The sequence below is a fragment of the Phaseolus vulgaris genome, chromosome 3 (genome assembly GCF_000499845.2).
Source record: "Phaseolus vulgaris cultivar G19833 chromosome 3, P. vulgaris v2.0, whole genome shotgun sequence".
NCBI lineage: Eukaryota > Viridiplantae > Streptophyta > Magnoliopsida > Fabales > Fabaceae > Phaseolus > Phaseolus vulgaris.
In genome coordinates this window covers 37,260,031-37,273,554 of record NC_023757.2, presented here as the reverse complement: position 1 = coordinate 37,273,554, position 13,524 = coordinate 37,260,031, and the positions used below count along the sequence as shown (strand labels likewise).

Genomic DNA, 13,524 nt, shown 5'->3' with positions numbered 1-13,524 from the left:
TTATAGTTCTCCATTCATTTAATATTATTGTTTCTATTTTTAATTGTTACTCAATACGTAAAGTTGTGAAAATAATATCAATATTTAGGTTTTTAATTTTTTTCATTGTAGAGATATAATTTCTTTTTGTGATTTTGAAAGCTGTATTACATTATGATAATTCAAATTAAATTATATTATAATAGTCTTAATTTAATATCTATGACAATATAATTTAATATAATATTTTGTAAACCTTTTTGACCCATTGTCTTATGCGTTAAGATTAGGAAAACCAAATTAACCGAAAGAAACTCTAACCAAAAACATCTGATAGAATTATTTTCAAGAATATATTCAACTTATAATTTTCTTCTAGATTGTGGCAGTTCCTCAAGACAAAACAAACTTCTAAGATAAACTCCACCTGTTTCTAAGATGACAGCTCAAACATAACAAAGATACTAATAATTCTCATCTAGTACAATATATGAAGTAGGACGAAGAACAAAAGAAAACATGCTTGTTAAACTTTCATACACAAAAATAGCGTAGAGATTACGAAATTTAAAAGCGTATTTTAAATTATATAATTTAAGATATACTTTCAATTTAAAAATATGTTTCGAATTTTTATATCAAACAATTCGTAATTTATTTTCAAAATTTGAAAATCATATCTTTAAATTATATAATATAAAATACATTTTTAGATTTGAGAATATATTTTATATTAATTTAAAAATGAATTCTAAACAGTACAGCCAAAAATGTCTTTACAGCTTAATTCATAATATGTTTTCAAATTATATATTTTAAAATATATTTCTAAATTAAAAAATGTATTTTATACTGTTTAATTTTGAATATGATTTTAAATTTTGTCGTTTGAAATACACTTCTGAATTTAAATTACATAATTTAAAATGTATTTTTAAATTACCAATACAGAGTATTTTCAAAAACAATTTGAACCTTTTCCATAGCTATACAGGTGCAGGAAGGAAGTAGGAGATGAAAAGAAAGAGTCAATGAAGAAAAAATGTTTTTAGAAAAAAAAAAAGTTACGCTCTGTTACGTACGTAGCACTAATCCAATGAAACCAGCATCAAGTAAAACATTTTTAGAATTAAAATAACATTATTTGATTTTTTTTCTACTGAGAGACTTGTTGCCTTTAAAAACTGGAAATTTTGAAAAATGGTTTTTTCACACACCACTAAATATTAATATTTTAATTTATTTAATTTTGAAAATTATTTTAATATTTTACCTATATTTTCATTAAAAACATTTTTTTATTTTTAAATTTTTTTATTATAAATATTAATATTTTTTCGGGGTGGGGTGTAAAGTGGAGTAAGATATCAAAATATAATTCTCCTTATTTCTTTATCAAACTCAACTTCAATCTACTTGCGTTTCAACCAAAGTGATTAAACCTGCGCCTTTACATGATACTATCATTTCAACAAATGTAAGTAGTAATGACAACAAAGCACTATTCCAACTGAATTTTTCAGACTCTTGTATTAAATATATGCGATCTTGATCGTGTGAGCCATAACAATCTCCAACTAAAGCATAGTGTTATGGGGACTACATATTCGATAATACGGAGCAGGAAATTTCAATTGTTTTTGGGGCCTCCTAAGATGATAATTAATTTGGAAGAAAAAAAACATCAAATATAAGCTATACAAGAAGAAATCAAGCATTGCATTACAGATGTGAAATCAATGTTGCTAACAGAGAACCAAGCCTGAGGAAGAGAGAAAAAATTAATAACGAATCCCAGGTTTGCAGCAAATACTTACAAGATACAATCATACAGTTTCCGAGTAAAGGAGGGAAGAGGAAGATATATACAGGTTGACTGGGAAATAACACAACTCGTGCAAACTACACCATTTCTGCTATAACTCACAATTGTTTAAAATAGAATAATTACTGTGAGGAAGGAAGGAGATTAATATTCAGAAAAAGATGTAAAGAGAGCAATGGGTTCAAAATGTTACCTAACATGCAGTGCAATGCAGTTCTCTTCGTTTTGGTTATCAATGACAGCTACCACTAACTGTGTCCACTCACTATACACGCTTCTCAAAAACACCATACACCAGACCCGGTTTTGTCCAGTCAAATTCCTTGTCATGTTAGAGTATTACTAATTCTCAAAGCTAGTAGAGTCTATTTGACATTGCCAGTCCGGATAGCTGTAGGTAAAATTCTTTCTGATTCACATTTCTTTTTCTCATTTTCAGTTTTCTTCATTTCAAGTTCTAGCTGCTTGCAGTTTTCTTCATGGGCTTTGTTGAACATCCTGGTAAAGTTGAGCAAAGTTGATGCGACTGCAGAAAATTCAAAATAATTACAAGAATAAGCAGTATAGAAAAACAAGTAGGGGCATCAACATTATTACACAAGTTGGGGTGCACTCATTCTTCCCATAAAAGGGATCACAGTAAAGCCTTGCATACCGTTCAAGAATAGTCTTAAAATTTGCATAAAACGAAACTATCAGTTTTAAGTTGCGAAACTAAAAACAAAGTCAGTTATTATAAAATATTAACACTCACATATATGCAACCAAGTGAAGAATCCGTGCACTTACTTTAAGGAAGGTACAATATTAGTGAAGTACAAAGCTAAAAATATAATAAGAAGCATAAGCCAGTCAGAGGGTGCTCACTTAAATTAGCTATCAAGAAAAGTACCAAATTTCAGTCACACACCTTGTTCAAATGGGCAACGAGATGGATCTTCACCAAAATAGAGAATCAATGCATCCACGCTCCTGCCCTGTAAACATACACTCTTAAAGTAAAGCAAACCTTTATAAGGTTTTAAAAGATATAATATATTGTAGAAAGCTTACCACGCTAGAATATAGTGAAGCCAATGAGCGGACTTCAGCTTCAGCAGAACCGAGGAATTCTTTCAATTTCTGTGGTTAAAAACAAAGTTAAAGCCTGACAATGCATATAATTTTATCACAACATTTAGTAAACAGAAGAGGACTTCACAATTTTAATCTTTGTTGCGTTCTCCTAAAGTCATAACTTACAAACTCTCACATTAGATCAATCACAGACAGGCACGATAGCTATAATTACTATCTTGATAATAAGGTCGCACAATCTTACAATTTTTTTCCGGCTTCTGTGATCCCAATTATATGATAGAATCCATTTTGGTTGGATCAGATAGGATCACGACGTTATTCATAAAAATGGAAAGATCAGGCGAGCTAAACAACCTATGACATCTGAAGCCCCAATCTCTTTTTTGTCTGCTTTCCTTGCACGGGGTGCTTGTTCTGTTGTTCCTTCTTCTTCTTGTTCTGCCTTTTGTTTGAAGGTGCTTCTGCTTCTTCATCTCGTAGCATTTGATGATGAAGGAGGTTCTTTTGTTTTTCTACTGGGTTATTGGTTTTGGTGCAGTTTTGGTCTTGATTGATGTCTGTTTTGGTGCTGAAAACGTCTCTAAAGCTAAAGAGGTTCGTGTTTGACTGTTTAGGTTCAATGTCAAAATCTTGGTGTTTTGTATTTGGAGTTGTTAATTAGTTAGTAATTTAGCTGAAGTTATAATTTTGTGACTAGTTAGTTGGATCTAACCTTTCAGATTGTCAATTTAAGATTGTGTTTGTAGAGATTAAAAGACAATTTTCATATTTACGTTATTGTTTATAATAATCTGTATTGACAATCTCTCGATTTAGGATTTCCAGTCCCCTTTTAGTAAAATTTCCATTTTGACTAGTTTTGCAGACAAGCCTCAAAAAGTCTGCCTCCACAGAATGGGGACTCCAAGAATATGGTCTTCTTTTAGTGAGATGATAGCAAACTCTATTGACTTTAATTAATGTAGATATATACACAGTTCACCAATAAGTGAAATAATTTTCTTTTTGGTGTGGAAATATGAAACTTGGAGAAGTGAAAATGAACAAGGGCAAATTGAAAAAAGGAAACACAAGAGTTGGTGAATCAACTATAGTAGAAGTAAAGGCATGATGCTTATACCTTGCGGAAAGTTTCTGATATAGGCCCATCATTTTCAGCGGTTGATAGTTCCTGCACTACTTTTTCTAATCCTTTGTTAATAGTTTGCATCTCCTCAGCCAAAAACTTCAATTGGATCTATGCAAAATTATTCAAGTCAGTGTTAGTACAATAGTTATCAATATATTGAGCAGAAGAGTCTCTGAGAAGTCCAGAACCTTTGTTGCCGGATCTAGGTTAGAAAGATCCTTGGAGAAGTCTAAGACTTCCGGTAGTTTGTCAACTAGCACCTATGTATGTGTACGCACAGTATGAGATTAATGCATCAGATATGGAAAATTACGATGATCTTAATATCAGAAGATGAAAAAAAGAACAATCTCCCCCCAACTTAATATTACAAGTCACTCCATGGCACAGAAGAAACTCGTAAACATTTTGCAAAATAAAAAAAAATGAAAACAAAAGGGAATAAATAGCTACATGTACCTTACAAAGATAATGCATGAGAGTCATCTTCTTGTCTCTTGCACGTGTCTCGGTTAGTTTCAGAAGGCTATCTAATCTGAATCCAATAGCAGAACCTAAAAGAAGATTGGAGAATATAAACATAGGAGATTGACAAAATGAAATAAATAATGATAAGTAAAAATCTAAAGCACTAGTAAAAAATTATGTAAATGTGAATTATTTTGTTTTCAGCACATATGTCTAGAAAAAAGATATTGATTGCTCTCGAACTCATTCATCATATGTCTATCTAAATTTTATTAATGAAGTATTATAAACATTACAAATTTTCAAAATGACTACAAAATAACCAGCTTTACAATCCCCTTGATTTATTTTGATTTTATTTAGAGTAATGAATATTCTATCCCCCTAACCATAATTAATGTTTCAGAATGGTGCTTATGATAGAAACATCCCTTCAGGTGGAATAAGCCCATTCAAATCTATAGTCGTAGGCACAAGAATAAGAAGCAGGATTGATTGTCTAGTGGTATTTCTGTTTAGGGGTAATTTTTTTATTAGTAAAGGAGGGGTATTTGGGAAGTGGATGATTCTGTAAGGGGGGAGTGGGGTTGGTTATATTTTCCCTTTGTAAGAATGTTGGGATCATTCTTGGGATTCGTTAGGGTGGATATTTGGATCAGAGAGATTCCTCTCTTGCTTAGGAGAGCTCTGCTCTCTAGAAACTTGTCTTCTTGTCTGTCAATTCTTCCATTTTCATTCTCTGATTCCAGGTACCTCAGATACACACTGTATCAGCTTATATCCAAGGAGAGCCAAAACAAATGCATTCATCTAATTTGGTTTAGTTTTCACTAAACCAATCTTAATTGACGTTCACAGGTGAGATTGATTTAGTAACAATAATAACATCGGGGCGCATGTTGTTCTCCAAATTAAAATGAAAAATATGGATGATTAATAAAGAAATAATTTATATCTGAAGTGTCAAGGAATAAAGGGTTCAGAATACTGATGGATTTTTTTGTTTTAAATTGTATAATAAAGAGAGGAACAATAGCTTGCCCTCCAAGTAAAAAAAACGTTCACAGTTTACTATCACAACCTGGTGAGGGGGAACAATAAAGTAAAATACAAAGGGTAAAGAAAACAAATAAGGGATACTAACACATACAAAATCACACTAAATGCAGTGTGTCTAGTGATCTAGTACCATGCACAAAGGCCATAAATTACAGATATTTTCTAAAACTTATGGTACTTTTCTTTGTCATAAACTTGAATGGTTCGTGTTGCATATATCTGATATGTATATTTGTTTAAACATACCCCTGGCAGTTCCTTGGTTCAAAGCATTTCCTAAAGAAAGTATTGTTTGCATAATTCTCTTCAGTTTTACCGAATTCCTGATCTGAAAAAAGAAACAAAATCACAAAAAATAAGAGAGAGGAACCATGTTGCAAAAGGAGGTTTAAGTAAAAAGGAATAATCATGCCTCTTCTGAAGCAGCATTCACAACACTCAGGCTCTTTCTTAGGTCAGAAACCTACACAAAAGTATTAAGATGGTCAAAATGGTAATAAGTTCAAGTCCATTTTTTTTGTAGTAAAGATAGTAGTAATATATCAACCTGAGAGCGAAATTGAATCTTGAATGAAAAAACTCTGAGCTTGGATTCCACTCGTGGTACTTTCATCAATTCCATTAAGAACTGTAATGAAGAATTTATGAATATATAATTCAGATTCATGCCAATAGAAGGTAGAAATGCAATTTCCACCATTGAAGATAAGCCATTCATTACAGTTAAAACTGTACAAGCAATGCGATAATTTCAATTTTCATAAATCTTGCACTAACAGAAGAGATCCAAAATACAGGCACTAAACCAAAAGTCGTGAAACCCTATATACCTGTTCACATCTTCCTAACTTCTCCTTCTCCCCATTATAACCCTGTGTCAGAATAAATGGAGTTGTGAAATTTTGGAAAAGAAAGAGGAGACTCACTATAAGTTGAACGTAGCATAATTTTTAACCATAATCAATCTCCCAACCTTGAGTAATTCCATCTCCTCTTTTGTTGGACAGAACTTTATGAGGTTCTCAACCTGATCAGTGTCCAGTGTTGACTCTTCCAGTGCTAGCACAGAGCTCTGTGAACATTTCAAACAAACCATTATTATTGAATATAACACAGAAAATGGTTTAAGGAAATAGTTAAAAGTTCTACAGATGTTTCATATAAAACCAACGAGACTTCTCATTCACTTTATATCTTCCAGAATCACGGCACAGAATAATTATTTCATACATCTTTCCCACAATAAAAATAGTCATTCCAATTAATTTATTAATGTCAAGCCTCATTTAGTGTAAGCTCGAAAAACAAAGATTCTATGATAGATTTTTATTTCTAACAAATGCACCAAAAATTTACTATTTTTAATTTCTAACAAATGCACCAAAAATTATGCTTCGTAAAACTTACAAAATCATTATAAAAGTTTTAGAATATCTTTTAATGATAATCATATTCTGAAAACACAAAAAAAAACAGCATGCCCGCATTATGCTACAGAAATACAAGTTTGAAAAAAGTATTTATGTTAAAACATTCAGATCTTTGTTTATTTCAAAGAGAACCGAAAACCAATTTCCAATAAAGAGGTAATACAGTTTAGCTGAAGAAAAAAAAAACAATAATGAAAAACAAGAACAGAATGAGAAGGAGTTTACAGTCCTCTTTATAGTTATGCTATAAAAATTGTGTCAACATTCATAGTTTCCAATGAAAACAAATCACTAATAAATTCTAGGAAGACTCTTAATCAAAAGAACAAAGCTATAAAATATCAAAAGAACAAAGCTACAATTCAATTGTCAATCAAATCATAGTTCTCTTATTAATTAGGACTCAATATTATTTAAAAATAGCATTTGATTTTGTTTCCCACATTATAAGACCATAAACGTAAATGTCAATCTTACCATTAAATCATGCACCGGCACTTTCACTTGTGAAAGCATGATTTCACAGTTATATGCTCGCCTATGCTCAATCTGCAAGGAGTTATAAAATCAATCTAAATCAAAATCAAAAGGATTATCATTTTGCTGTGACTACAAACTATATGTTATTGAGAAAAAAAATATAAATAGAACCTACTTTAGGAACTACGTCACACAGATAAGTAGTAAACACTCATTATTTCAACATTGCACCATTCAAATGAACTCTTATAGTTGTAAATATGTGAAAGGGAGAAACTACCACATATACTAGTGGTTTAAGATGGTTGATGATGTAACAGTATCATTCTAAAAAAATTCAAAAGTAATTTTGTGAACATTAACTTTGATTCTTCAGTTTGTCAACTCTAAAGGTTTCCTTCACTGAAAAGCTGATAGATGACACCATTTACAACTTTATGGCTGCATAGAACCAACATAAAATGACAACCCCCGGTTATAAGTACTAGGAAATATCGCATTTTCCTAGTAATTATTTCTTGCATTTTCCCATCACACTCAAATGTAAGCAACTAGATTATGTAAATATCCATAAGCAATCTTAGTGGTACTCCAAACTGAATAATTACCAGTTGCACTTTTTCTGATTTAGGCCCAGTTGAGCTTTGGACATTTGACTTTTTGGCAATACTTGAACTTGGGGCTGCCGCTGAGAAGAGATGCTCAAGCTCTGACATATCAATCTCTGGGGCCCTACATTAAGATAATAAAAGGAAAGGCAGGTGAGACACGATAATAATAGAAGAATGATCTGTCCTAAGAAATCAAATACAATAGCCAATCAACATTACTTGGAAGCTTCGCCAGACTTCTGTGTCTCAGCCCACAAACTTCCTTGCACTGCTCTAGATAGTTTCAACCAATGAAGTGGCTTCAACTTTTTTGTGTTATTCTTTGAGTTAATTGTTCGTGATAAAATTCGTCCCTTTAAGTTGGTTGGTGAACTAGATCGAGGTCCTGTTGTGCTTGACACATCACCGTTCCCAGAAAGAGATCCTGGAGGTTTTAGACCTCCTTTACCAAAGGGCAATGGAGGAGGTGGAGCAGCAGGTGCTCCAGGTGGAGGTGGAGGAGCAGGTGCTCCAGGAGGCGGGGGAGGAGCAGATGCTCCAGGAGGAGGCGGAGGAGCAGGTGCCCCAGGAGGAGGGGGAGGCGGGGGAGGAGCAGGTGCCCCAGGAGGAGGGGGAGGAGCTAAAGATTTTTGTAACGATGAATTAGTGTGATTTGAGTAATGTACTTCACTTGAAAGTGGAGGTGGAGGTGGTACTATAGTAGAACCTGCAACTAGCCCAGAGAGACAAGGAGGTGGAGGAGGTTCAAACCTAGTAGGTTGCTCCTCTTTTAGAGAAAGGGGAGGAGAGGGTCCATCTCTAACCTGTGGCTCCACATTCCTATGTGATGAAGGAGAAGGATGGCGTCCAGCTTTAACATGTAGTTCTTTCTTTGGAGGAGGAGGTGGTGGTGGTGGTGGTCTAGCTCGAACTCGTCTATGATCATTTAGTGGCGGAGTGGGAGGAGGAGGCGGAGTGGGAGGAGGAGGCGGAGTTGGAGGTCGTGAAGGGAAAGACTCTATTCTTGTTTTAATAGGAGGAATCTCATCCACATTTTTTGAAGAAAATGACGGAGATGATTGAGTTGAAGTAGTTGTTGAAGCTGAAGGATAGGAAATGGTGTCGGCCGGTGACTTGCTATGAAAAGTAGATGACGATTGGGTGTCAGGTGTAGGGACAGAAATAGATGAATGACTTCTGTCTTGTGATTGGTGTTTTGATTGCAAAGGCAAAACATAAGAAGGGGGCGATTCTGTTTGGCGAGGAGAATCGTGAGCTTCTTTAGCACTAGTGGATTGAGGCCTTAAAGGAGGTGTTCGAGGGGAAAAAGAAGTATCGGTAGAAGATAAGGCAGGATGAGGCGCCTGCAGTTTTATATCAAGATTTGTAGGTCCTGTTGGACATTTATTGGATTCCAAGGTCTTTTTAGAAAATCTGGTTGACTGTTGACAAATATTGTTAGGTGTACTAGGTTGCTGCGGAATACCCTCTACCTTGTTGGTCTTGTCCTCTTTTCTACTCATATCATTATCTGGGGATGTCTTGGGTGAAAATGAAGATTGTACCTCTTCACTCAAATTTCCTTGAGGCGTTCTAGGACCTTTTTCATCCAACCTATCATTCATAGTTGAAGCGCTTATCAGTTGGAGAGCATTTAGTGCAGCATCTGCCTTGGGGTTCATCCAGTCTACATGGCTAAAGATTTCTTGAACCTTGGCAAATGCTTCCATTGGTAGTCCTTCCTTCTCCTCAAAGCATGAGGTCCTATCGGCAATAACTACTGCAGCATCCATCTCTGAGAAAAGGATCTTAATACAAACATAAACCACAAAAATAAATTCACCGTTAGAATGTACAATCAAAAGCATCATGATTATTTTTGAAAACAAGTTGTACCTCAACTCTAAAATCTTTTGGAAAGTGGTCTTCAGCATCCCATAAAATGTCAATTTCATCCCGGTTAAGCATCATAATATTTGATCTAACAAAGGCTGTGTTAAACATGATTCGAAACATCATCCTTTCACGCTCCAGGTCACCATTCAAGTTAATTGTCTCAAGGACAATATCACCTTGAATATGGCAATTGATATCAATTTTAATAAGCTCACTCTCTCCCTGCAACACAATAACAATAAATTGTACAATAATTACATAAGTTATTATATCAGATTCTAGATTCAACTCGCTGGATAGAATAAATGAATTGATATACAATATCTATTAGAACAGCAAAACTTTTGCAAACGAAAATATTTATTAAAATTTAAAGAGCACAAGCCAGTTCTGAACTCAATCTTGTAAGGCCTATATGCATAAGGTGTATTGAAATATTACTAGGATCTCTTAAATGCTGAACATAGATTTTACAAACATATTTCTCCTTTCTTCTTTTAAGTATGCCCCCCCTTTTTCCTCTTATATTTTTGGGATTATCGGTGCCAAGTGCAACCTCTTGATAAAAACCAAGACTTATCTTAAATGTAGCTCCCATATTTGTCAAGGAGGAATGAATAACCAATGTTGTTCATCAGTATCACTACAATCATATGTCAAGGTTGTTGCCAAAACTTAATTATTAAAGCTCAGGTTGATAACTAGAAAAACAAGTTTGAGCTGCAATTTAGTGGTTTATAACTATTTAAAGTTTAAATTATATGAAAAGTGTACAGCACAATTTACAAATATTCTACAAGTCTAAATGGCCTTTTTGCCACAATTTATGAGATTGGAAGTAATCTCAAGAACAGCTACAGATTTATTTCGGCATTTTTTGGCAAAATAACAGTAACGCCAAAGTCTTTTTATCTGCTAAAAACAATTAATTTCAGGATAATAGTTTTCATGATATAGGCAATCAGTGCATGCCTCCTATACAGTACAGGCTCCAAAATAACACACAAACAAATTGTAATATAAAAAACAGGAGGCACAAGAACCCAGAGCAATCCATTAAAGAGCATGAGGGAAATTCACATACCTGCTTATAGGCCCGGACATTTTTGCTTCTCTTTGGCGTTGAGTACAACATTTTTGGATTTTTATCAGCATTAAAGGGATCCTGTCCATAAATTCTAAACATGGGATGACAACCACCTTCATCGTCGAAGTTTGGGAAGAATCTGAGAATGATGCAGTCCAGCAAAAGTGCCCTGTCCAGAGGAGGCCAATCTAAGGCCACATTCCTCCTGGAAACATACAGCAGATACCTCAGTTGGGAAGGGATAGGATTCAACGGTGACAACAAATGCAGAAGCTCGTGAGGAGCCTGCCTATAAACCATATCGAGAGTCCGCTTCTCCCCAGTATAAACCTTTCTATAAATCAACAATGCAGCCAACATGAAAGCCAAAACAGGCCAACCACCACTTTCACAATGCATCAACAACACATTTTGTTGCCCAAGCGAGAGCCAGCTTTCACCAGACCTCAGAAAGTGGTGGACGAGCTCCATTTTGAGCACGGGAACACCTTCGTAGTGCCGAGGATAGTCCATGATAGTAACGTCATACTCAGACATGATACTTGCCATCTGACTCTTGGTATCTTCCTCACGAAAATTGAAAATCATAATCGAAGCATCAGGCAAGTTCTCCTTGAGTTGACAAACTATCCCATCCATGTACTCTTTATAATTCGCTTCTTTCCAAGCATCCGTGGTGAAGCAGCAATCAAAAACTACATTCACGGAGAATCTTAATTGTCAATTCCAACAATCACTAACTCAACTCCTAATGATGATATCAAGTTAAAGTCATTTCACATTTAACAAATTATTCCCTTTCAAATCCAATTCACGCGTCATTGCCGCATTTCCAAGCAATCAAACAGACACCAAATGTTCCTCGAATCATATATTTTCAATTGCTAAAACATTTTTCACAAATTGAGAACGAGAAAAGCAGAGAAAGTACCGTAAACTCTGTCGCAGATCTCGAGGAGGCCATCTGGAGGCTTGCGGAAGAACAATCTGCGGAGCATAGCCAACGTCCGCGAAGCTTCAGATTCAGGCTTCACTCACCCTATCGCTCGCGATTGATTCGAGAACCACAAATTCTCATTCGGTAGAGGCTAACGTAACGTCACGATTTGCCTTAAGCTTCACGGCACAAAATCACGAAGCAGCGGTTTCGCAGAAAAATGCAAGAATGAACGAAACGAGAGTTTGGATGGATTTATCGTCGCTTCTGTTTCTCTCTTTTTGTTTCTCAGTGAAAAGAAAAGGAAAGTTTTGCGGGGGAGATGGGTCCGTTCGTTTTATTTTTCGTATCGTATCGTAGCTCAATAACGTGACTGCAGCTGAGGTTACCAACCGACTCACAGTCACCGGTTGGTGACGTGGACGCCCTTCCATGATACACGTGTACCGTGATATCCATGACGGGTAATTTAATTACTGTTATTTTCCATTTTCGGAAATTTTCTCGCTCATTTCCCTCTTTCCGTACGCCACGTGTCTCCATCATTGCTTCATGAGTGTTCGTTAGTTGTTCGCACTGGAATGTATATTGTATGTCGGATTTCGTTTCGCGGTCAAAACCTATAACTAATTCTCGATTGCATTATTATTATTATTATTATTATATCACTTTTTTTTTATATAATCTGGTGCGTTTATTTTATGAGTTAATATTTATCCACGTTTACCATAAAATATTTTCATTAAGGTAGTAGTAATAAAAATTAACGAATTTATTATTTTGGTCTTCTTAATTTTATGTATACGTTTTATTACTTCTAACTTCCTAACTAATTTCCTCAGCAATCATTAACTATTCCGGTTCCTATTAAAATGCCAGAAAAAAATAAGATAGTTACCTTTTGAAATAGAATATGTACACACGTGTCATTTAAATTATTTTTTACAAGCATAATGTATATATTACACACACTCTAAAATAATTTTGAGATGGTGTCTTGAAAATAAATAATTCACATATTCTATTAATTTTAAAGAAATACTGACGAGAGAATATGATACATGTATGAGATTTTTTAAAAATATTAAATTACTTTTTCACTTGTTATTTTTAGCTCTTTATAGGTGTCCTTGAAATATAAAGTTAGATCCTAAATTTGGAAGAATTAATTATAAGTAATGCGTCATTAATTGATAAGCCAAAGCAAAATATCAACCTAATGTAGGTAGAATTAAAAACACAGTCCCATACAGTGTTCACTTTTTGTTGTCTATAACAGCAGATAGTTTTTTATATAAAAATCAATAAAATTAGTTATTTTTTTTTCTTAGAATAAAAATAATAAAAAATATGCATCGACTAGAGATGAGAACATTTCATTGTATATAGGTGGGTGCAAACCTCAATCTCAGGAACCGGTTTTATGGGGTTGATTAGGCTTAAAATTCACTTTTTTAATATGATATCAGAGTCATTTAAAGATTATTCTAAAAAGTGTTTATTGGACACTTGTTGTATATAGATGGATGCAAACATCAACCTTATGAGCCGGTTTTATGGGATT

At 34.3% G+C, this 13,524-nt stretch overlaps 1 protein-coding gene across 6 annotated transcripts; it reads right to left on the bottom strand.

Moving 5' to 3' along the window:
* Positions 1-1,675: 1,675 nt before the first annotated feature.
* On the bottom strand, positions 1,676-12,318 carry LOC137807448 (formin-like protein 18). 6 transcript variants are annotated; one of them, XR_011080520.1, is made up of 18 exons: positions 11,955-12,318; positions 11,021-11,718; positions 9,937-10,158; positions 8,281-9,848; positions 8,059-8,182; positions 7,448-7,519; positions 6,514-6,612; positions 6,371-6,412; positions 6,088-6,168; positions 5,953-6,003; positions 5,787-5,868; positions 4,473-4,567; positions 4,202-4,273; positions 4,005-4,121; positions 2,858-2,926; positions 2,715-2,781; positions 1,998-2,330; positions 1,676-1,892 (listed from the first exon to the last, which is right to left on the bottom strand). XR_011080520.1 is itself a non-coding variant. In XM_068608094.1 (17 exons), exons 1-17 carry the CDS (start codon positions 12,019-12,021, stop codon positions 2,170-2,172), a joined length of 3,687 nt encoding a protein of 1,228 aa, XP_068464195.1. In that variant the 5' UTR covers positions 12,022-12,318; the 3' UTR covers positions 1,676-2,169. The 6 variants fall into 6 exon arrangements, 2 of the variants coding, with proteins under 2 accessions (XP_068464195.1, XP_068464196.1); XR_011080521.1 differs by having other exon boundaries at positions 1,676-1,741; XR_011080522.1 differs by having other exon boundaries at positions 1,998-2,302.
* Between the last annotated feature and the right edge of the window lie 1,206 nt (positions 12,319-13,524).